This window comes from Etheostoma cragini, chromosome 8 (assembly GCF_013103735.1).
Source record: "Etheostoma cragini isolate CJK2018 chromosome 8, CSU_Ecrag_1.0, whole genome shotgun sequence".
Taxonomy (NCBI): domain Eukaryota; kingdom Metazoa; phylum Chordata; class Actinopteri; order Perciformes; family Percidae; genus Etheostoma; species Etheostoma cragini.
The window spans coordinates 7,419,305-7,444,304 of NC_048414.1; the positions used below are offsets into that span (position 1 = coordinate 7,419,305).

The 25,000-nt window shown below is 40.6% G+C and overlaps 1 protein-coding gene and 1 long non-coding RNA gene across 8 annotated transcripts in view; one reads left to right on the forward strand and one right to left on the reverse strand.

Moving 5' to 3' along the window:
• The window catches only part of LOC117949542 (membrane-associated guanylate kinase, WW and PDZ domain-containing protein 2-like), a 69,532-nt gene that overhangs the window by 12,112 nt on the left and 32,420 nt on the right, over nucleotides 1-25,000 (forward strand). For 5 of the 7 annotated variants that reach the window (XM_034879875.1, XM_034879876.1, XM_034879879.1 and 2 more), the window contains exons 2-4: nucleotides 3,545-3,661; nucleotides 18,982-19,101; nucleotides 23,576-23,800. In XM_034879875.1, the coding sequence (XP_034735766.1) occupies nucleotides 3,545-3,661; nucleotides 18,982-19,101; nucleotides 23,576-23,800 (462 nt within the window). Of the gene's footprint in view, nucleotides 1-1,577; nucleotides 1,949-3,544; nucleotides 3,662-18,981; nucleotides 19,102-23,575; nucleotides 23,801-25,000 lie in introns of those variants that run through there. The other 2 variants (XM_034879878.1, XM_034879877.1) reach the window with 2 other exon arrangements.
• Nucleotides 7,712-25,000, reverse strand: part of LOC117949599 — a 19,226-nt gene continuing 1,937 nt past the window's right edge. The window contains exons 2-3 of the long non-coding RNA XR_004657715.1: nucleotides 9,718-9,723; nucleotides 7,712-7,791 (exon numbers count right to left, since the gene is read on the reverse strand). This is a non-coding gene — a long non-coding RNA (uncharacterized LOC117949599). The remainder of the gene's footprint in view (nucleotides 7,792-9,717; nucleotides 9,724-25,000) is intronic.

The window sequence follows — 25,000 nt, forward strand, 5'->3', positions numbered from 1 at the left end:
CCCCCCCCCCCCCCCCCCCAAAAAAATGATTTTAGTATGTTGGCATTTTTAACTACACATTGTTTTTTCCATGTGACTCACTAAAATCACAGTTATGGCAGCAGATTTATATGAATAAATAATAAATAAATCTGCTTATTTCTTGTTGCTAAGGCAACAAACAAAGGCATTAGATTATTCATTGTATGAATACCAACAATCCATACGTTACACTCTGGATTACTGATTTCATGTTGATTCCCAGGTGTTCTTTAGTAAAATGAAAGCTTTACCTGGTTAAACACACCCTCTGCATGTTCACTTCAGTGCAGTCAAAGCCATGTATTGCCCAAATGGTTACACAGTTGTTTGAATTGTACAGACTCCTCTTTCTCCACATTTGGACCCAAGCCACATGCTAAACACTCAGCGGGAGCACAGTTAACTCACCAAGCAGTAACGGAGCCGACACATACTCTAATTTAACACACAAGCCTATAGAGACCCGCTGTACCGTTGCATCGTGTGTTGATTGATAAGGTGGAGGCTGCTGTAGTGGAGGGAGTGCCAGCAGCTCCACCAATAATAGCTGTTTGTGTTTAACAGCTGCTGCAGGGAGGAATGTGGGGCTGACAGCTTGAATGGGACACCATGTTGAAGGGTTTTTTATGGATCAGCTGATGGTCAATTGATGGAGCAGGAGACTATGTGACCTGCATGGTCTAATGTAATGCTTCACTGAACAGAAGCGTCCTTGATTTCTTTCTGCCTTGATGAGTTTGTGATTGATCGTGGCTGTCGTCCTCTTCCCTTTTATTGTGATAAAATCTTTGGACATCAAAAAAATTTGTTCCTCCCCAGAAAGTGTCCTGCTTTGTTGAAGCAGACAGCCACAAACACGTTGACTGTGATGTTTACAGCACCCATTCTCCTCCACACTCAGCTGTGCCCTGAGCTGAGCATTAGTATCATGAGTGTGTGTTTCTGTGTTGATGTTTGTTTCTTGCTTGCATTTAGACCAAAACTTGGTCAAGACAGCGCTTAAGGCATCTTCACTGGCGCCTGCAAATGTGAGCTAATCAACCCTCCGTGTGCGTATTAGTGTGTGTAACCTCAGCGTGACATATGCTGCTGCTGCTGCGTTTCACAGTATTTCTTTCTAGTCAGTGACGCTTTTCACAAGGTCAAACAGGGAGAGCATCTGGTGGGCGAGATGCTGCAGAGTATTTGAGGAATGTCTGGGAACATCTGGGTACACACACACACACACACACACACACACACACAGACACACACACACACACACAAACACACACACAGAAATAGAGACACATCTACAAATACTTCCACACATAAACATTTATTTTGTACTCTTACTTAATGTCTCTCTCTCACTCTACCCCTCTCTCTACCCCTCTCTCTCTCTCTCTCTCTCTCTCTCTCTCTCTCTCTCTCTCTCTCTCTCTCTCTCTCTCTGTGGCACACACACAACCATTGACCATACAAATGCCCAAACACTCCAGTGCAGTAACAGCAGCAGCAGATAGGGGCCACTGGAAGACTGTGGAAGCTCTCTGGCCAATCCGCTGGCAGGTCGTTTGGAGCCCGGCTTCCCACTGGTACATCTCCTTCTCCTCTCTTTTCTCCCGACAGTCGTCGTCTCTCTCCATTTTTCCGCGTCTCTCTGCATCTCCCTTCCCCCTCATCCTCGTCGTTTTCTCTGGGATTAACAATTGGCTGCAGCCAGGTGCTGTGCGCGCGTGTGTGTGCGCGTGTGTGTATTGTGGAGCAGCGGTGGAGAAGCAGAGGCAGGAGGGAGGACAGTGAGGTTCCCGAGGCGGCAGAAGATGTGCGGTGGTTGGATGCAAGGCTAGAGGACGCCTGGGAGGACAGGCTGTCTGTGGATGTATACCTGTGGAGAAAGGACTGCTTTTATCAACATCTGGGCGAGCTGCTGATGAGGTGCCTGGTCTGCACTGCCTTCTCTTCACTCTGTCTGTCTCTCCATCTATCTCTGCACATTTATATGTGTTGGTGTGCATATAAAAATATGTGTCGGTGTCTGTGCTAGTCAAAGATATGGCCTATGCCTGAATACATAGCCCTATGATGTGATTTTTACCAATCGGAGAACTGCGACAGTCCTAATGATGTTAATCATCCTCTTCTGGCCCTCTCCTCTCCTCTAGCTTTGCTGTTTGTGAAGCAATCCACAGTGCTTCACAGCCTCGCTAAAATGGTGTCAGTTTACATAAGATGTTATTCCAAAAGGATTCATTATTGCAATATCACAGTCACCTGTGTCAGCAACATACATACAGGTATCTGCACGGATAGAAGATAGACGCATAAAAAATGTCCTCTCAGACGGTACGCTGTATGTTTTCTTTGACGGATAGACGCTGTATTAATCTCCACCGATTGGCCGAAAGCTGTGAAGTCAAATTGGCAGGAGGTAGCTAGAATATGCATGAGTGAGAAGACATGCTTTTTGTTTGTAAATGCATGGCATGTAACCTCATCCCTCCCATTGTCTGGTGTGATAGTCTTGCATACCGAATGTTGCGTGGAGAATAAGTTTTCCTCCTCTCATCCTCCTGGGTTTGAGATGAAGGGAGGAGAAACAATTCATGGACATTATCATACAATGTGTGTGCAGGACAAGATAGGTTGGTCTGCTCTTAGTCCTCTTAGTCACTTATGTTTGTCATTTATTTAACTGTGTTTCAGTTCAGTGACTTAATGAGGAGGAAGACAGCTTGTACAGAAAATAATGAACAGAGACAGGCAGAGAGGAGGTGGTGTGAGCTTCTGTCCACTGTAGGCCTTTGTCACCCAACCTGCTGACACCGCACATTTAGCCCCAAGGGGATCACTGGTTTACACAATTACCATGATCTCTCTCTCTCTCTCTCTCTCTCTCTCTCTCTCTCTCTCTCTCTCTCTCTCTCTCTCTCTCTCTCTCTCTCTCTCTGTCCCTGTCTCTGTCTCTCTCTCGCTCTCTCTCTCTGTCTCTCTCTCTCTCTCTCTCTCTGTTGTTGTTTTCTTTAACACCCTAACATAAAGTTGTCCTCCTTTACTTCATCTTAAGAAGGTTTAAGGTTGTTAAAAATCATTTTCAGTCTTTCTCTTCACTGTCGAACTGTGGTGACAAGCTGTACTTTCTGTATCAGCCTATTTCAACTATTTGTTGAAGCAATATAATGTTTGCACATATAAAAGTAAGTCAAGATAAAGTATTTATTTTGTATAGCTACACCATTCCGTCAAACACAAATACTCTAGACATTTCCCTTGAATTCAATATGACCTATTTGGTATCTTTGGAAACTGTGGGATCTCCAATAGAGTTTAAATGTTATGTGGGTTTGAGCGATACTTGTTTGTTGTTTTTGCAATACAGTGTCACTTGCATCATTGTTGATCCTGAACCAATCTTTAAACAAAAAACAATAAGATTTTTGGATATCACTCCAATAAAATGTCACCTGCCAGGCTTGTGTGGTGTCCCATTAATTCAAATGAAAGCAAGCTCTAATCTCTCTTTTCCTGTGTTTGTGTTTAGGGGGGGTGGTTGACAAGGATTTGCGGCACTACCTCAACCTGCGTTTTTCCAAGGGCTCAGTGGACCACGACCACCAGCAGATCATCAGAGACAACCTCTACCTCCGCACTGTTCCCTGTGAGTCCTCATCACCCACCTCTCTCCTTCCATCTAGGCTCCATCACTCCCTCAATCTTTCATTCACTTCTCTTTGCTCTCCTCTGCCTCACTGTGAGTCTGTAATTGTCTTTTTATTGTCTCATTCTTAGAATCATTTCACTTTTAGTTCTCCCTCCTTGTCCTCGTGTTTTTACATCACACACACGCTCTTCCTCTCCATCTCTCGCCGGCTATTTCTCCTTCATTTCCTTCAATCGTCCGGCTTCTGAGCTCTCAGCCTGAGGTTTCCACGGCAACCACCCTCTTGTCTCGAGGCTTGCGTTGCCTTGACGCCCTACCCCCTTCAGCACACGCTAGACATGCACAACACACACGCAGCTATACAAAGATAACACGTCACTCTCCTGGATACATTAGGAAGCTGTTTCCTTTATCTGTATGGGATGCATTTTACATAAATCCTCACACAGACACTTAATGTGGGTTGCATGTATCTGTACTTACATTGTGTTATTAGTGTGTTTGCCTGTTGGAGGACAATGTCATTGCCGTGATTGACATTGAGGGGATGCCGTCCCCAGCAGCTCCGCCTGCTGTCAATATACCAAGCAGCTCATGAATCAGCTTCTCTGGAGACTGAAGTTGCTCTGATGCTTGACTCTGCAGACTACACGTTACTTTTTTCCTGCAGCCTGTGGATCGGTGGACTGTGATCTGAAGTTTGTTGAAGGGCTTTGTACTTGTCTGATATGTTTCAGTATCCTCTGTTAATAACATCAGTCATGCTGTCTGGGCGTTTTGAGTTGAATCAATCTGCCTTTTGGCTGTTTGTGAACAGACAGTTTCTGGTACACAACCATGAAAAAGCAAAGCTTGGATTTGACGTCAGTAATAGTTGTTTTTGCGTTGGCTGAGCGCTTCCTACTATACTATATGTCCTCGGTGTGTTGAGCTGCTGACACAGAAGTGATTGTTTAATACGCTACCACAGCTGCACAGTTCCTGAGACTCTCTCTCCCTCTTTTTCCTCTCCTTCCTCCCTCCCTCTCTCCTGTCGTCTTTATCTCTTTGTTTTCACTCTTTACTCTCTCTCTCATGTTCCCCCTGCTTCTCCCTCCTTATCTGCCCATTTAAATTTCTTTTGGTCACTACCACCACTATCACATTATCACACTCTTTAAAATTCAACTCCAGGTGGCCCACTCTCCTTTTCCTTCCCTTTCCATTTTACTCCCTTTCTCAGCCTGTTGGCTGTGTAATAGTGCAGCGAAGGCAGACTGACATGGTGACAACTGAGGTGATGGGGACTGGCTGAGGTTCAACACTGCAGGTCCTCACACACTTAAACCACGTCAGGACATGGGCCCCTTTTGGTAGCATGAAACATAGTTTTTTCACCACATTTCAATTATAGACGCGATAATGAAAAGACAGTTATTCTGTAAGATGTCTGTGTGTGGTAATGACTTCGCCATAATTAACTGCCTATCACTTAACATAGCTGATACAGTGTAATGAAGATTATAGAAATACCAACTCATAGACCTCCTGCAAGGCAGCTTTGATTCAGACACTGAATGTTTGAATTACATTTAAAAATGTGTGATATTACACTAATTCCCCAAATCTGTCTTAATCTGGAATCTTTTCCTGGAAGTCTGAGACACACAGAAGCAGGTGTTGCTCAACCATCAGAGTGACACAGCATCAGACGGCTAAAAAACCGTGATGATGGTCCTAAGTGCTGCGCCGCTCTTGCCCGGCAGGCTGTTTGTTGTTGTGGTTTGGAGCGTTATAAAATCAGTGTTTTTCTCCCGTGTCTGCAGCATTCTGACCATGCTGTCAGTGCAAGTCTGTCAGCTTGACAAGCAGACGCCACTCTGCATCACAACATGCTGTCACACTGAAGTGTGTGTGTGTGTGTGTGTGTGTGTGTGTGTGTGTGTGTGTGTGTGTGTATAGCTGTAAGACTCACATGCTGACATCAACCCCTGCGTCCTGTTACATCACTTTGCTCAAGGATTAGCCATTTTTGCCTCCCTAAAAAATGAATCAAATGTGATGATTTTCCATCTGATATTAAGAACTTTATTCATGTTTGTATTGTTGCCACCAGACTGTCTGATTTGATTTTGTTGGTGTCTTTTTTACATTAATTCACACTTCAACAAGTATACATGCCAAACACTAACAGGACTGACACTTTAAGGACATTCACATACACATATTTTCTGTAAAATAGGGCTAACACTAATCACAGACTGATATGAAAATAAAAGAGATAAACGACATTGAAGAGGAAAACAATCAAAAAGTGTCAAACAGAGAAGGATAATTCAGAAGAGATGTGAGTGAAATAAAACCGCACATAGAGGCATCACAGTATACAGGTTGAGACATTTTCTAAGATTGTCACAATCTGTCTTACTTCTCAGGCCTTTGAGATAAGAAATTAGCTGGCACCATTTCACTTCATTCACAGGGATCACTTGACTACTTCCGAAAATAAGTCTAAGCTTCTGCTGGTGCACCTGCTGTTGAGAAATTTAGAGAAGACTTTCAGATGGTTCTGCTCTTTGCATAAGAACACTGTGAGTGCCTCTTTGATAGGAGTGTAGCTGCGAGTGTAAGACAGGGAAATGGGGCTAAAGTAGTAAGACGATCTGGGATATATATAGGGGGAAGCAGAGAGGAGGCAGTACAAACAGAAAGAGGGAGAGGGGGAAGATGATGGATGTGGACATGAGCAAAGAGACTCTGCGTGAAGATGGAAAAAGGGGAGAAGACAGGAGAAGGGATAGTTAACAAAAGGAGATCAGCAAGGGAGAGATGGGGAGGGAAGAAGATGTGCACTGAGGATGGAAATTTAGAAGGTAAGAGTTGATGCAAGAGGATGGAGGGATGAGCAGAGTAAAGACGTAGGGAGTATAAGGCGGACGTGCACTGAATGGAGGTAGTGGGAGATATGAGAGAGCCTCGTAAGTCATTCCCCAGAGAACCATCTCCTCCCCTCCACACTACTCAGAGGCATAAGTAAAAGGCTCTAAAAATAGCTTAAACAGTGAGCAGCACGTTTCTCTACTCAGATAGCCTATAAATACATGCTGCTTCTGTCACTTCACATCCGCTGCTCTGGACGCATGCTGCCCTGCAGCTTTGCAGCCTCCAACAGGGAATCCTCCTCTGGAGACTACAGAGGAAGAGCAAATAAAGAGGTTGATGAGGAACATGGCCATGATGCTTAGGATAGTGATAGGGCTGACGGATGCCGCACAGTAGTAATAGCAGTAATGAAGATGGCTATCATGATGATGAGAGGAGATTGGTGGAAGATGTCACCTTTTAACCTTGATGCGTGCTAGAGATTTGCATAGTTCTGTCTATGCAATGTATGCAGTTTACTTATTCAAATGCTAAAATATCTCTTGAATGGACGTTTGCAAAATTCTTCACATAGCTCTTTGCACCATCATACAGCTCAACAAAAAAGCTCATTTCATGCCCGAAATATTCAAAAACTACCAGAATGCTGTCAACATGTGCTGATGTGTTTTTTTCACTTAAAAATATAATTACATAAAGAAAGCTGGTATACATACTGTATGTAGATGCATAAATGTGTCTTGAAGAAGAACTAATTTTTCTTAAATCTTTTTTGATAGTGCAGGGTGTATGTGTGCAGTATATTAAAAAAGATAAAGGATAAAAAGGTGATAGAAACTTAAACTATTTTATATATATATATACTGTATTGTATAGTCAAAACTTAAAAAGCATACTAAATACAGTATTGCTGTAAGTATAATTAATACAGAAGATCACAGATACAGGTGTATTTCATTTGGCCGCACCACATTGTAAATTCAGCACACCACTCCATCAGACCTGCAAAAGGTGATTACTCCACCAAACGTTTTTACTTATCTTTCAAATGTACGATAAATAAATCCACAAATGCATAAATCATCATTGAAACAAAAGGTTCCTTCCTTATTGCTTAGACCAAGACAATGTTAAAATGCAAAAGACATCTTATCAAATGACATTGTGCTCTGAAAGTGCAGTTACTCACTATGTAATGTCCAACTGCTAACATTGTATATTTAGGCAGCTGAATACTATTGATGTCAGCCATGGCACACACTATACTTTATTTTTCATTATACACATCAGTCAACGGCAAATACATAAAGAAAGGTTGTATTAAAAAATACAACAAAATAATCAGTAACTTCTGTACAATATGTGCAAGAAAACAGAAAATAGGTGGATTACATGGTTTATAATTGTTTCCCATATTTCATTTGATATTTCTCTGTGCCTTTGCCTTTGTCTGGCTCTTCCTTGCCCTCTGTGCCACTCTCTGCCTCTTCCTCTTCCTCTTCCTCTCCCCCTCACCATACCACCCTCTCTCTTATGCCCCTTCCACTTGCACAGGCAGGCTCTTGCCCCTGTCTCTCTCCTGCATGCTTCATATACTACAGCTGAAAATTCAGTCATACATTTCTTAATGCAGTACAGTAAATGTGTTTGAGAACTCATTAGTTACAGTATGAGTTTCACCTGTTAGCTAAATTGGACAGCATTTACGTTTGGTTGCTTAATTGTGAGGAAATTGAAATGGGCCCCATCTAGCCTAAGTCTATCCGTCTGACATGTAAACAGCTGACCAAATGTTCATATAAATACTCATATAGTTTGATAAAGTTTAAGTTTTAGTCATTCTATGATAATGCAAATGCAAATTAGAAAAATAGTAAAAATGTACATTCAGATGGACACTTACTATAAATACAGGGACAAAATCTGCACCTCCAAAAGAGCATTCATTCCATTCATCTGTGATGATTCCTCAGCAGTGAGCTCCCAGATTCTCCCACCTTTATCTATGTTTAATTTTCAATTTAATTGGCTGAACATTTTTTATCATTTTTGCATCCAAAAATGTTCAAACTAAGAATGAAGGTTCTTTTTTTAATGTTTATTTGTAGTTGGAACACATTCACAGTGGTTATTAACTGCTAAATCTTGTTTGCACATTGTTGATTGTATCATTTTTAGAGTAACTAATATGGATGTGAGTGGGCTTTAACCCTAAACTGCTCCTGTGACTGATGGTGATGGGGGAGGAAGAGGAGTGATGGCAGTTATTTGAGGATGTTTTTCATGATGATTACAGGGAAGTTGGATGAGGTGATGGAGAAACGATTTGTGTGTGTGTGTGTGTGTGTGTTTGTGTGTGTTACACTTTTGTCTGGTATTTTTTGGTTTTGGAAAGGCTCAAAAATAGACCATCCCCCAAACTCTTGACATACTGAGTATATTGCATGCTCAAAGCTTCAACATGAAGAAGTCCAAAACTTGACTGGCCTTTCATGCCTAGTTGTTGTTAAGATATGATTCACATTCACTGTACATGCAGCATGACGGAATTGGTGTTTAATTAGCATATTCCTCTTAATGTGGATACAGTATGGAGGGACAGATGGAGCGGAGGGAGAGAAAGCAACCTTCTGCTCCTCTCGTGTCACTTTGTTGATGAGAAGCTTGGAGAATCAGTGCATAAGATCCTGTCTGCTCTGTTGGTATTAATAACTTACCAAGAGATGAGTTCTGTCAGAGGCCGAGGAGGATTTTATTGAGGCTAGAAGCTGCTGGAGTTTGGCTCAGAAGATCAAATGCAAGCTGAGGCAGCCAATGACCATACATCCATATACATCTAACTGGTCCAGTTAAGTGAATTAGGTCGATGTAATTCTTCTCACCGTGGACACACTTTATGGGGCAATCTGAGACTGGGCTACTGCATGTATGAAATGTATATACTGTAGTGTATGAAATGTAGATACTGTAGTTTGTCTATATGACTTAAAGGAGGTTTTGTCAAAAAAATGTTGCTATCCTTCATCATAATAGGATCAGAGTTTCTACCAACCATGGAGATACTACTTTTAGTAATAGTGGCTTATGATTGATTGTGATGTCCTACAATCATGAGTTTCTACTAGAGATTTTGGCCTCAACAGCATCATTTTCATTTTCATAAGTCTAAAGAAAAGAATAACAGTAGAGACCTTTTACTAATGGTAAATCTCCATGGCAATGTGACTATATGATGTAGTGTGTGGGTAAGTTCATGCGTGCACGCGTGTGTTGCTGTGTCAACTTGCTTGTACATACTGTATTTATGTTTGAATGTACATGTACATATGTATTTTTGACCCTGACACATTCATTATTCAGTTTGTGTGTCGAGGTTTGAAAGGTTAAACTGATAAATAATGAGTGTGACACGCTATTCTCTGTTGTGGTTGTGTGTACTTGCCTCTAATGAAATACATCTCTCCTTAAAAGGGTGATTTGCCTTGGCTGGTTAACATTCTTTCATGTGGTTCTGTGCTCCCTGCAGTTTGATTGGCACACTGGATTAATTTTCTTCCACAGTTGAAAGAAACTGCATGGGAATTATATGAATGTTAGGAAAGGAAAATAGTAGATATTGAACGTGTTTATGTTTTCACAGTGCTTTCCGTGTTAAGCTCTGGACATATGTTGTCTTATATCTGATCCTCTTACTCAGCAGCTAATCACCAACTGAGGTTCTTATGAAGCCTTTTATATTTGTGTTCCTCTTCACCTAGTGTCTTAGTATGTACTAGTTCTATGATCAGAGTAATGTGTTATGATGAGCCAGGTGCTCAACAAGCAGCTCGTCCTGTGGTGGTCAGTAAACGCTGACACCTCAAAGCTTGATGGTCTAATCATAACCTGTTCTCGCGCACACACACACACACACACACACACACACACACACACACACACACACACACACACACACACACACACACTACTAACTACTGTAAATTAGGTACCCAGTTACAAATGATAAAAGACACCAATTACTTCAGAAAGTAACTATTGTGTTACTTTCAAGTACATTTTTAAATGGTCAAATGTGACCCCACCTCCAGCACTCTTTAATAGAACATAAAATACATGTGCATGTTCAATTATTTATGATAAATCTGATTACTATAATGAAATGGACACTTAATACAAAACATATATTCACTCTTTATAGTCCAAATAACACAAGTGCCCTGATGTATATACTTGTGCGCTGTTGTGTGCGTTGAGCCGTCGTGTGTGTGTTTGTGTGTGTTTATGTGTGTGTGTGTGAGTGATAGAGCAAGGGAGAAGTGAGAGAGTGAGAGCGATTAGCTTTGGAGCGAGGAGCCACTCTAGAGTCATAGTGCCTATGTTTTCTGACCAAGGTGGGAAATCCTTAGCAGGAAAAATCCATTCCCATGAAATTGTATTCAACCTCAGCCAATCGTCAGCATCATGCGCTTGTCTCCTCCACGGCCCACTTACCAATCCTAAAGTTGCTTGTTTTGTGTGACCAAATATTAAAAACTCATCCTATGCAGAAAAAAAATCATCAATTACTCATATTTGAAAAACTGGAGTTAATATTTAAATGGCAAAATGATTAAAAACAATTGTCAACCCTGTTGATTTAATTTCTGTCCATCAACTAATCAATCAACCAGCTATACATTTTAGCATGCGATTAAAGAATGAGAAAAGACAGTTTTCAGTGCTTGGTGCAACAGACACAATTTGTTCTGAACTGATTAAGTGATTTGAGTTTGATAAACAACCTGGCACGTAATGCTGCACCTTAATGTCTTTCCAAAAGTAAAATGAGAAGATTGACACAGCTGTCATGTCTGTACTGTAAAAGCTAGTTATCTTGGCTTAGTATTAGTTTAGAAAACCTGTTAGCCTGGCGTTGTCCAATGGTAACATAATCCACCTACCAACACCTCTAAAGGTCACTAATTAACAAGTTACATCTTGTTTGTTAAATCTGTACAAAAAAACATAACAGAGTTATGTACTGGGCTTTTTCTTGGCCGAGACAAGTCACTTCCTGGAGTCTCTGTTGGTTGCCTGGCAACTGCTCAAGAAATAGTCCAGAACATGTTATTTTTTACTTTGTCTGGTTTGGTTGGATGGATTAAACAAACAAGATATGTCTTAATTTGTGAGTTTTAGAGTTGCTGGTAGGCTGATTTTGACCCCCTGGCTGGGTACTATGAGTTCCAATTTGAGAATCGCTAAGCTAGACAGCTTTCATCCCAGCCCAATCAGCCTTTAAAGCTTTAAAACTCATATATATTATAGTGTGGTCTCTACATGGAAAGTGTCCTCAGATAACCTCTGTTGATCAATTGAAACTATAATTAAAACTGAATTAAATTGAATTATGAGTACACTGGACGACAGTGTGCATCACAACAATCTGCTTTTAACTCTTAAGCGCGGTGTATCTTTAACTGACAGAGCAGCACAATCTCACATCCGTGCCGAGACTGACATCCAAGTCCCCTAGTACTCCCAGCATGCAGCCCTGTCAGAGTCAAACCTGTCAACATAAACACAAGCTGAATTACTCTGAGGTAACCAGGTGTGAGTCTCAGTAGCCAAACTGTGACAGTATTTGATGGATGAAGTGTGAGGAAGCACAGACCTACAGCTCTGGAGAGAGAGACTGGAACTAATAAAATGGCTGTGTATGCAAAACGGCATAGTGTCATGTCTGACATAAGTAGTCTTTTTCTACAGATAAGGTATGTTTGTAGATGTTGCGGCTTGTAACCATGGCAAGGCTGCGTTGCCAGGCACTGATATGTTGTGGTAGCAGACACTTCTGTCAGTGTTGCCATGTTGCATTGCTGCATCTGTTGCCTGGGCTTTGTAGTGTAAATAAGGATGACTGGGTGTGTGCTTGATCATTCCTCTCCTATAGACCTGCTGTCACAATTCACATCTGCGATATTTAGAAGGTAAAGGAAGAGGGGGGGTGAACTGTGAGAGTAAATGAGACATAAGACCACAGTGCGAGACAGAGGTTGAAGAAGAGACAAAAGAAGAAAGGATGATGATGAGGGAAAGAGGGAGTGGATTAAAACGATAGAGAGGGAGTAATGGGGACAAAGAGCACCAACAGAGAAGCAAATGATGGGAAGAGCAACGAGGTAAATTTGAAACAAGAGGGACGAGAAAACAGGATAATAGAGAAAGGCAAGATAGATAGATAGATAGATAGATAGATAGATGGATAGATAGATGCAAGACTGAGACAGTAAATGACTAAGAAAGCAGCAATGTGTGGTGTGAGAAACAAACTGTCAATCCTCACACACACCTCTGCTCTCTTGCTGCTGTGGTGCTCTGTGCTAAAAAGGATTCCGGGTAAACAAGTTAAGGGTTTTGAGGACAGTGTATTCTGTCTCTGTATTTTTGTTTTTGTATGGTTGTAGGATTGTGCCTTGAAACCCAATGTTCCCTTTATATCCCCCTTGGGTAGTTTAAAATCAGAGAAAACTTTCACACCTGCACAGTCAGATGGAATAAGAAAGTTTGAATGTCAACGTGTATAATTTTCTACACGTTTTTGTAGATTCTAGTATGAAAAATGGGAAATAAACACCTTGGGATTCTGTGCTCAGCTACACAAAATAAACATCTAGTGATGGACCTACCAAAGATAAATGTTTCTTTTCAACATGTGCAGCATTTTCAGATCACATGCATTAGCCCAAAGAAACAGGTGTGCTATCAAATCTCCTCCTCATCCAGTCCACCTGGGCATTATTGTGAGTGTCACGCTTGTTCACCTTTTTAGATAATATTTAGTTTAGTTACTGCTAGATGTGGTGTTACCTCTGTCTCTGCAGTCCCTCTAACTCACATAGCAGCCTGATGGCTCTGATGGATGATACACTGAACCCAAGAGGGGTTTGTGTGTCTGCGCATTGAGACGCAGAGCTGAAAGCTCAGGTGGGACGATGTGTATCCAGGTTTTCTTATCTGGGTTTGTTGCTCACTCCAATTAACATACAATTGTTCAGTTATTACAACTACAAATACTGTGGAGTCATTTTTTCAACAATGAATCTCAAAACTCTAGAGGACATAATGATACCTCTTGCTCTATCTACAGCTTAATTATTAACTAATAATATGTAGCACACTTGGTTCCGCGCACCCTCACCTCCTCATTCCCACACACACTCACTGGGACAGCCAAGACCATCTTTCCCCCCACTTTGTTATGATAATCAGTCTATCGACAGGCTATTTTTAGCTCTGAATCTCCCCCGCTCTGCTTCCCCCATTTGGTGACTTCCTGTCTAATTATACAAACATATGTATGAATACATATGCACATTCTCAAACTCACTCGCAGGCCTATATGGATGCACAGCAAGATTAACCAATCATGCTTTTTCTCCTCGTAATGTTTTTCTCACTCTGTTGCTGCCTTTCTGTTTTTCTTTCTTGCCACTCTTTTTTGCCTCTCATCTCTATTATTTAGTAAGGGTCTTTGTCTTCTTATCGGCTGACACCCAGCTGAGTTATTTCAGTTTATCAGCTATTTTAGCTTTTCCTCCAAATGGAATTTCCTTGTTATGTTTCAACGTAATCTCTCTCTCTTTTTTTACTCTCTCACACTCACTCCCTCCAATGTGAATATATTCTGTAGCGCTCAGTCGTCATGGCTTGCGGCAGAGAAAGTCTTCACCCCCTAAAGTGGCAGCTCCAAAGCTTTTCCATGCTAGTATGAATCAAATCGTTTAAGCCATAAATCTCTACGGTGCTCATACTCCTACTCACAGCATCACCTCTGAAAGTTTTGGCTACACTGGCAGATTGCAATGCAAAGACCATTTTTGGCTCACAGCCAACGCTATCCTTTATTAGCGAGAGAACGACATCTAATCAATAGTCAACAGCAGCAGTGCTTTTGGCTCAGGGGAAGCGTCGCTGCCTCCTCTCAATGCAGTGTGCTGTCATTTTTTTATTTGAGCACTTGCGCAGCTTGTCCTGCGTTGTTTAGCTCATTTACTAAAGCTCTGCTGAAAAGTTTGTGTGGCTATGTAAAAAAAAATATAAAGACAAAATCCACTGAACTGAAGACATTTAAGCCCTTATCCACAAGGCTCTATAAATTATGGATTGTGAATGCATCATTTTTGGCCTTTACCTGGGAGTTTTCGAGAACAGGAAAAATGGTTGGTTAGGTAAAGATAGATGTACAGAAGCTAAGAAAGGTAGCAATGGGGGCAGAAATAACAGAGTATGGATTTTGGTGGGAACAGTGTTTTAATAAAAAAGGTTTTCACAGTTGCTTAGTGGGTGTTGCTAAGGGGAAGGCAGGCGCAAGACAAAACAGGTAATGTGCTAAGCAGCTATAAGTAAAAATGTGTGAAAAAGAACAGTTAACCTATCTGCCTATCTCAAGGCCAGATAGTCGATCAATATTCCCAGCTCAGATCCAACAAGATGCTCTCGCTCCCTCTCTTTCTCTCAGCTCTGTTGGTGTGTCCAGGGAAGGAAGTTGTGGGAGAAGGCCACTGGCAGGTCATCAGTATTCCAGCAGGCTCTGCCTACTCTGGTGTGGGCAACAGAATAATTTCATTCTGATCTTACAGATCAATAGCTGTACCCAGTGGAAGGCGACCAGCCCCGCCTGGATGGCTGAGCTGCAGCAGTATTCAGAGTAACACTACATATGCGATAGACGGTCCTCTTTAGGACCATTTCTTTAGTTTAACATGTAGTAGAGTTCATAGAGTGGGCCCAGTTTTGCTGCTCTGTGTTCAGGTTGTATTTATTTTAGTCAATGTAAGATGATAGTATCTTGAAGTGTTGAGGCACTCAATATCAATATCATTGTGAAGCATATAATGCAAAATGTTTGAATACCCTGAGTCAGAGAAGTGATGAGTCAACTGAGGGAGTGTTGAAGATATTTATTACTCCTTATGATATAATGAAATCTAATACATCAACACACAAACTAAAGCCTCAAACTTCACCATGGAGTTAAATCAAGACAAAACTTGTAAAAAAAAGAATAGCAAGTTTTATCCTTCCCAGTTAGCATTGTATCCAAGGGATGTTGTTTTTGGGTGCCTTTAATTAAACTTTTTAAAAAAAGGAAAAACTTACATATTTGCAGTGAGTGGACACCCTGTATTATGTAATGCATTACAACAATAGCCTATATGTTTTGAAAGTGTTTATTAACATCCATGTTCGTTTTGAGGCAACAGTTGAGGTGTTAACTGCTATACAGACATTGATTTACAGTTTGCTTTTCTTCTAAAGAATGAGAGAACATGCACTCCGTTATACATAGCCCATATTAAAAATGTTTTATTCAAATACACCAATTAAATTAGAAAATAGGTAAAACATGATCAAATATATATTAAAGTGTAATACATTTTTTGACGTCTAAAGAAAAACATGTACTGTTTGCATTTTCTTTCATAAAAAAACAATTCTATTTTCATTATTGATTAATCTGCCAATTATTTCTTTTGATTTGATTGTTTGGTCTCCGAAATACTGCAAATAAATTTAAAAAAAAATTAGAAAAGCTAGTCACAACTTCAGAGCCCAAAGTGACTTGCTTGATATATGATTTAAACGATTAATTATCAAAGCATTTTTTTATTTTTCTGTTGATCGACTTTTCGATTAATCAAAGACTGTTTTATCGTTTCACCCCTGAAGAAAACCCAGCCAGCCTGTTACAGCTAAGATAAAATAACATCTGTCTAGCATTTTTTGTTTTGTTCTGTTTTTGGTGGTGTGGGCTAGTCATTTTGTAAACATGTCCAAGGCCGCCAAATATTAGTATCACTAATACATACATACTACTACTACTACTACTACTATACAAGTAAGAAACACAGCCGATCTGTAGGATTAATACTTTGGCCTTTGTGTACAACAACAATATCTGCAGCAGTGGAAATGTTACAAAACGGGAAAGGAAAGATACTAAAATATGAAACTGCCCAGTTATCACATGGGACATCACACACAGTAACCTCACCTGTGTGACTGCAGTGTAAAGCAGTGGAATCAACAATGTGGTTATGATGTGCAGTAAGCCTATACAGCTAATTATACAGTAAGCAATGACCCCATTCACAATTCAACTGGTTCTAAGTGTTCAGGATCAGTGGTGGAATGCATAAAAAAAGTAGAGGGTGGCACACACACACACTCTCTCTCTCCCTCTCCCTCTCTCTCTCTCTCTCTCTCTCTCTCTCTCTTTCTCTGTCTGTCTCTCTCTCTCTCACGGACATACCTGTGGTGTTTTGGATTAACAGTGCCCTACTGAGCTGAAAATTGGATTACTGTTGGCACAGTGGGTACTTTACCACCCTTTAGTGCCCCGACACACAGTCGATAACAAACATGTATACACACACTGACAGAGATATAGCCTAAGGATTATGTCATCATATCTTTCAAACTCAAATTATATAATTTCACACCTGCAGATATTACTCTTTGCGCAAGGATTTTTGGACATTTCAAGCATTGCACATATCCTAACAACAGAATGGATGAGAGACACTTTATTTATGGTGCTGTTTGCACTAAATCGTTAATAAAGACAGAAAATGTACACTGGATATGTAATGTATACTCCGGGCTTCCTGAACGATAGCTGTCCGTGTGGATGAGATTACTATAAAAGTGACCAATGATAAGAATCTTGGTTTCCGCCCCCAAAATGTCAGAAGTCAGTTTCATTCGAGCGAGCATAAATGAAGTTCGAGAGCAGAGTTTACCTGCGGCCCTCCAGCCATCGCAAAGCAGACACTCGCGGGTGCATGGTGGCTGCTCTCTGTGTGTTCTGCTTAGTTTTATATGCGCAGGTGCTGTTGTTTTCCTCCCCCTAGTTTTGTTTCCCGCTCAGAGCTGCCTGTACAATTCTTGATTGTTAAATTAGTGCACAGAGTAATATCTGCGCTTGTAGAATTATATAATTTGCTCATGGGCATGTTTTTTCTCGCTTGCGAAATATGACATTATCCTGACCCTTCAGAGATAAGTACAAACAAACACATATGTACATAGTTTGGCAGTGTTGGACAGCCTTATAGACAGACTATAGATTTCTGATGGACTGGTTTCACTTATTTCTAACGTAGGTCTTTCTAAGCTGTCATCTCTGCTCCCAGTTGTGAAGTAAATACAGCAGTGAATGTTCAGTAGATGCTGTACAGGAGCAAAGTGGTGACAGATGATGAATGGAGATGTAATGATTAAGATATCACACTGGTTGAGTTGGAGGATCCTCTACTCCACGAGATGACTAACCCCCTACTCACTCAGTGTTTGCACATGTGTGTGCAAAATGTATCTATAACACATCCACCACCTGCTGTTTTAATCTCCCACAGCTCACACTTCAACTACTGTACGATACTAGTAAGTGTTTTTTACCTGGCATTATTATCAGAGCACACAGTTGTGTGTTTTTGGCTTTCCACAGCCTTGTCAGATCTGCAGATTATCTCTTCAGACCTGCACTCTTCAACTGTTGCAGCCCATATCTTACACATCAGCCATGTCTGACATTCTGGCAGGAAGATTCTGGTCAAAGCCACGGCCAGATCAGTCCAACTTAGATTTTAACATGTGAGTTCTGTGCTCTGAGAGTAGACCCCCTCTCCGGGCCTGGCCAATTGCTGTTTTCAGGCATGATCAATGGAGAGCAGGATGAACAGCAGCAAGCCTAAGCTGAAAGTCCAGTTGGCAGAGACACAAACGCAGCACCTCATTAAACTCAAAATTCCCATGGCCGCCATCACACAGCCGAGCCTCGGGGGCGCAGCTCTGATGGAGAGCTCTAGAGCGTTGATGTAGGAAGGCTCTAATTGCAACATGGTGATGTGGTGCCTGTGCATTCTTGCTGTTCCAACAATAGTGCAGTCACCACTGTATTGCATGCTGTGTAAGGAGGTTTGAGTTATGCTGGGTAAAAGTGCCATATTGATTAACTCATTACTAAAACAGCTAGTTGAGCATGCTTTTCCCATCTCCCCTCGCTGTCACTCACACATAATTGTGTGAATGGAATTGGCTATCACAAGAGATGACTCTTCACTCAGCCTCTTCTGTTCCGTTTCCTTTCCCCTCCCACTTCCTCTGATACACTTTGTAGCCTCAAATCTGTCCTCTTTTTCTGTCCAGCCCTTTATCTGGGCTCTTTCTCTGCCTTCCTGCCTTTTCTTCTCAAGTGCCCTATTTGGCTCTGATGGCCTCTCTCTCTCTCTTTCTGAAGTATCTTCCATGGGTCAAATATGTCCATTTAATCATAATTATACCTCTCAAGTTTGTTCTGTAATTTAAAAATTGTCGGTCCAAAGGTTACATAAATATGTCTCTCTCTCTCGCTCCCTCTCTCTCTCTCTCACACACACACAAACACACATATTCTCTCTCTCTTTTTGCAGGTACCACCAGGCAGCCTAAGGAGGGGGAGGTGCCAGGGGTGGACTACAACTTTGTGAGTGTGGAGCGTTTTATGGAACTGGAGCAAAGTGGAGCCCTGCTAGAGAGTGGAACCTATGAAGGTGAGTGTTAAGAACATAGCGGCTGCTTTGCGGGAAGTACTTTGCATCTGCGAGACAGGTACGGGTGCTTGGGGTGCAGAAATGGTAACAAATGTTTCAGTTGAGCTATTTTACTATGTTTTTTAAATTAATCTGCATCTTATGCAACATTGTTGATATCTTCACTTCCACCTGACATACCTGATACATCAGCTATGTCAGGTGATGTTCTTACACCAGCTTAAAGATCTCTAATGTGTTTTCCGTCATTTTATATCCCCTATTAGTCTGACCATGGGGTGGGGTGGGAGAAAAATGGAAAATCGTATGTTTTAGGTTTCTTCTCTTTTTTTGTGACGAGTTTAAAATGTATTTTGTTCACATAAATACCAGTTTTCAGGAAAACAGAACCATAGCAGAAAAAAATTAAAAAATCCATGTTATGTACTTCTTTACAAGTTAAATAAATGTCAGACTGACTGACTGACATGTGATTAGCATTATTTTTAGAAAACAATTCGTTTTTAGAAATGGCTTATGATGTATTCTCTTTAGAAGTACATGCCTCAACTTTCTTTTTGTTAAAGAAAGAAAAGAAAATTGTAGTACTCAATACCATGAAAATCGCAATACTTCTAGAACTGCAATAAATGAAAATCCCAACACAAATTAAATCGGCACCCAGGTATGGTGAAAGAGCTGTCACAAGCTAACAAACAACATAAACAAATAAAAGATGCTTATTACACTTAACCATTCTGATCGACGGCTAGTCACCAATTTTGGTGAACAACAGATGATGAAGAAAACTATAACTGGTGGTCTGGCGCTTCCTCCTCCCGTGGGAACTTGGCAGAAGCCTTAAACATCTGTGACTGAATCTCTGCGATGTTTCTAGTCATCTTGATGCGCACCTAATCTTTAACGGTCAACCTAGCAAAAGCAGCGGTGTTGGGTGGAGCTTAAGGCCAGAGCCAGAATTTCTCAATGAGGGACACATTTTTTCACACATTAAACAAATTAAAACTAAATATTAATCATACCAATCAATCAAAATATCAATCAATGGAGTGTTTTTCCATACTTTAAAACGTGTCTGGAGGAGGACTTTAAGTACACAAAAGTAGTCTTTTGTGCAAAGTCATGTATTACAACTTCCTCTGGTTGTTGAACGGATGGAAGACTAATTCTGTGTGTGTGTGTGTGTGTGTGTGTGTGTGTTCTCTTTTGTAAATGTTCTTTTCATAACCTATATGTGTTTCATGTTTACAGTGTATGAATTCCCTTAACGCAGAGTTTACTAATGCCCTCTTGGGGAAGTTGTCTCTTTCTGGGTGGCTGCACTGAGTGTGCTGCAACTCCTTTTGTAATGCACATTAAAATAAGACAGAGGAGAAGAAGGAATGAGAAAGATAGGGGTAAAGAGAACAAAACAGGGGGAAAGATTTAATCAGAAAAGGTAATTGTAATGCGTGTGTGATAGTGTGTGTGCAAGGCTTGGTACACATAACAGCTTATGTATGTGATGATGTGAGTTGAGTCACAGCTGAAGGTGGATATTGAACAGTGCATAAAGCCAAGATGCTTCAGGCAAAACGCATTCAGGATCAGGGGAACATTGCGTTTTTAAAACCAGTGTGCTGCATAAGGATGAACGCTGGCCTAAACTTATCTCAGTATGCTTTATGTTCTGCAGATCAGTTTTTTAGGTTGTCCCTAAGCTTTCACAGGTGGATACTTGCTGCCTATGCACTTTCATTCTCATGTCTTTGTTTATATGCACCCGTGTGTGCACATTTATATTTTGTTATGATGTGATAAATCTGTTTGGTGGCCAGCAGGGTAAGTGTACTTATTGAGAACATGGCTGGGAGAGAGCTCTTCCTAATATCTATCCACCTCCTGCTGGGATGAAAGTAAACTGATGTCTGTGGACTCTTTTCTGCTGATCATCCTATTGTCCTTTATTGCGGCCTCCTTCCCTCTTCTTTGCTCAGCTGTTGTTGTCCTCCCATTGCCCCTGTCCTTGTTCTATTTCCTCTTTGTAAAACCCCAACAGCTCTCCACTTTGAAGGATTATAAATAAGACGTTTCTTTCTCTTACTCAAACTAAATATTCAAACACAAGATATTTCCTTTACAGTAAGGGCCTTAAATTTCAAATAAAAGGGGATCTTTATTGTGGGTTAAGAGCAAAGAAATGTGCTCAGTCAAATATAAATATTAAATTACATGTTATGATATATCATAAATATACCTAGCACAGAACATAAAGCACTGCTTCAATGTTGATCAAAAAGAAAGAAGTAACTTTTTCTATATTGAGGATGTTTCCATTTTAAGTTAAATACCCCGTGGACTTTAATGTATTGTCCTTCTTTCTTCATTGTACTGTACTTAACATCTACCATTCTCAGATGTTCTTCTACTAGCAGTAGCATTTCATTGGGTGTGGAATGACAGAAGCCCAGTGTTATTTTCGTGTTTTTCTTTAATTCATATGCTTGCGCCTCCAAACAGAGCTGCTTGCACCCACATGGGTGGAATGACACAGCTGGCTTTGTGTTTATAGAGATCGGGTGTTTCTGTGCAGTTTTGGTAACTTGTTTTATCATGAAATTGTTCCTGTTTCTACCTGCTAAACTAATCCATACAGGAAGTGTATGCTAATAAGATGCATTCTTGGGTCCCATTGAAGGACTGGGGACATGATCTTTAATAAAAAATCACAATATATTCTCTGTCTGTCATGTAAGTGGGGTATTTACAGGGAGAAATACTCCAAAACCAAGACCGTTGCTTTTCTCACTCAACTATTTGTAGTTGTAGCTGTATTGTACACATGCAAATGTACTCAACTACAACTAACTGAAAGCAACACTTTAAACTATTTCGTAAAACAAAACGACACACAACGGACACACATGAATATGGAGACATATATTGTAATTGTCCTAAGACGCTGTAGTTGTGGCCCAACTGCACAGCTATTATTATGTTCCAAAATAGGTTGTGTGCATCATTTAGCGGAGAAAGCACAGTGACAGGATTTTCTTAGCTGCCAAAACATTACTTTATCTTAAAATGGACATCATCTGCTTGTTGAAGACATATTTAGAGGGCTGTTTTTATATTTGGAATTATGGATTTTTGTGCTTTTGGATGGTGCTTTTGTGCTTCAAGTGGTTTTTCCTCTGGAGATGCTAAAGTCTAACCCCAACGCGTTAAGGAAACTGTCTGCTGTTGAAGATATATTTGGGTATTATTAAAAACTCAAATTAATATGTTATACTTCCAGCAAGTCTATATCCTTGACGTTCAACTTCCGGGATTGCTCCTGTGCCGCAGCAAATTTCACCTGATGCATTTATTTTCCGTGTCCTTCCGCTTTCTTTGTGTTGGAATTTTAAATTCAGTGGATTAATGGGGACTGTTATTAACTGCTTCTAAGAAAACTGCATGTTAACTTGACACAGCTAGCTAAACTATCTGTCCAATCTCAGTTTTCTCTCACACAACTACTTTCCAGTGGCTCTGTGCAGAGCTTAGCGCCCATGATGATTCTGATTGGTAGCATGTGTTATTCACATGGTAATGTGTCCTGCTGGGTCCACTCTAAACCGGTATTTACAGTTACACTGACCCAACACACATGGCAAACTTGCAACCTGAACTGAGGTAGACTAGAAAGTCTGGACCCAGTTTACATACTGTAGAAAATATTAGGCTATGCAATCTGCTGGAAATATATGAAGGGGAGATGAGGGTACGCTACAAACTAAGTCACTGTTATATTGTCGATGTTTCAGGTTTGCAGTTTGTAACCTGTCTAAAATTATATATTTTCTTATATTTTAGAAGACTGTAAGAATGTTTTTCCACACTCATTGAAGGACTGGGCCCAGACGACTATAATGATTGGATGAAATATTAACTGTAAGATGTCTGGTGTGCATTCATTTCAGGGTAGGGCAAATGTTATATACTGTAGGTTGAATAATAGGGCAGAAAACCTTCAGAAGAGAAATGCTGAGGTGGAAGCACGAAATTTGAGTACAAAAATAGGCTGTTATTTTCTGATTAACAACATTGTAAAATAAATTCAAAAATAATAAGTTCTGAAAAAAAAAGCATATTTACATACTGTATCCTGTTTGGGTCGGTTCCCGTTTTCAGGCAGGCAGGTCTATGTGGAGAGGTCTACTATTAGCCCCTGCAACTGTTATTTTTTTTGTGAAACGTCCAGATGCACAAATTTGATTAGATTTATTAGAAATAATTAGTTTCCAGGCAAAAAACACAGTTAAGTTATCTCTGCTTTTGAGACAACTAAGTCATATATTTTGAAAGGCAATCATCTGTTAAAATTCACGGTTAACCACACGCGGTAGACCTCCACTCTGCCTGTCAGTCAGTGTGTTATATCACCTGAGATCTTTTTTTAGTCGTACATGTGGCCTTTTATACAAATGCTGCTGTGCCTTTCTGCCCTCAGATAATTTTTACGGCACACCGAAACCTCCAGCGGAGCCGTCCCCCGCAGCACCTCCTCTGAATGTAAGTGAGGCCCTGCTGCCCGGAGCCCGGCCCAGCGCCCAGGGCAAGAGGAAGAGAAACCAGTCAGTCAGCAACATGGAGCAGCGTGCCAGTCTGGAGCCACCTGAGGAGGAGGAAGAGGAGAGCCCAGTTGTCAACGGCAACGGGGTGGCCATCACACCAGGTAATGTAGGCTGAGAGCGGAAAAAAAACAGTTCCCTGTTGTGATGTTTATATACCACATTTTCAATCTAAAGTACTTGCAACTGAAATTAGATTCAACACGGTCTGCTTCCCATGTGTCGTGACCATGATGACATTTTAAAACATCTTATTTAGGTGAGGAGAAAATCTGTCTGGAAGGCCTGAACTGTCTCACTGGTATGATTGAGTAAATCATACCAGTCATATCATACCATCATCAAAAAAGTCAGTTTTCAAAACAATTCTAACCGTTCCTTTTTATTGTCCCTTATGGATATATCAAGTGTCTCTATTCTAATTTAGTCTTGTTTCATGTCTGCAGTTTATACAGTCCAGCCCATGCAGATGGCTACAAATCTGACAAGAAACTGTACCCTGACCAGTCATTATAGATATTAACAGACTCTGTTGGCATGAGCGTGAACTGTACAGGTCCACAATAACCTTATATAACAGAATACACAAGGGTACCTTACTGTCTACACTATTATCACTGTCCATAGTCTCATTTTGGCTTCAGCACTCGTTTCTCTGTCCTCTCATTTCTGTCTCTCCTTCTGTCTTTGCTTTCCCGCCACTGGCCTTTGTCCTTGTTTCTATTAATACCCCAATTCTCCCCTCTCTCTTCCTCTCCTCTACCATCTTCTTCCTTCTGACCTCTCTTGCATTTTTTGTCTCTGTGGTCCTGTTCCTCTCTTTTCCCCATCTCTCTTTGTGGTCTGTGTTGTTGTCGCTTGTCTTATATAAAACATGCAACAACAACAACACAGACTACAAAGATAGATACATATATATATATACTGTATATATATATATATATATTATGTGTATTCTATTTATGCTGACTTACCTAGATTGTAACAGAAGGAATTACAGTAATCCTTACTTAGTTTTTTAACACAGGCTCTTCAGCCATCAAGACAAAACTATAAAGCTCTGTAATTTAATGCTGACAACATGAGAAAAAAACATCATCAAGAATGAGAAGTTTTGGATGTTTAGAAGAAAATAGACTTATCTGCCTGCCTAATTTTGAACAGTTTTTGGACAAAATTAGTTCCGCACTACACGTTTATGGTAAAAAATAACTATAGAACTTGCTCTGGCAAAAAGTTCAGTGTGATTTGGCGGTAATTTTTAGTAGGTGTGGATAAAGATTTGGACCCTAAGCCCAATTAAG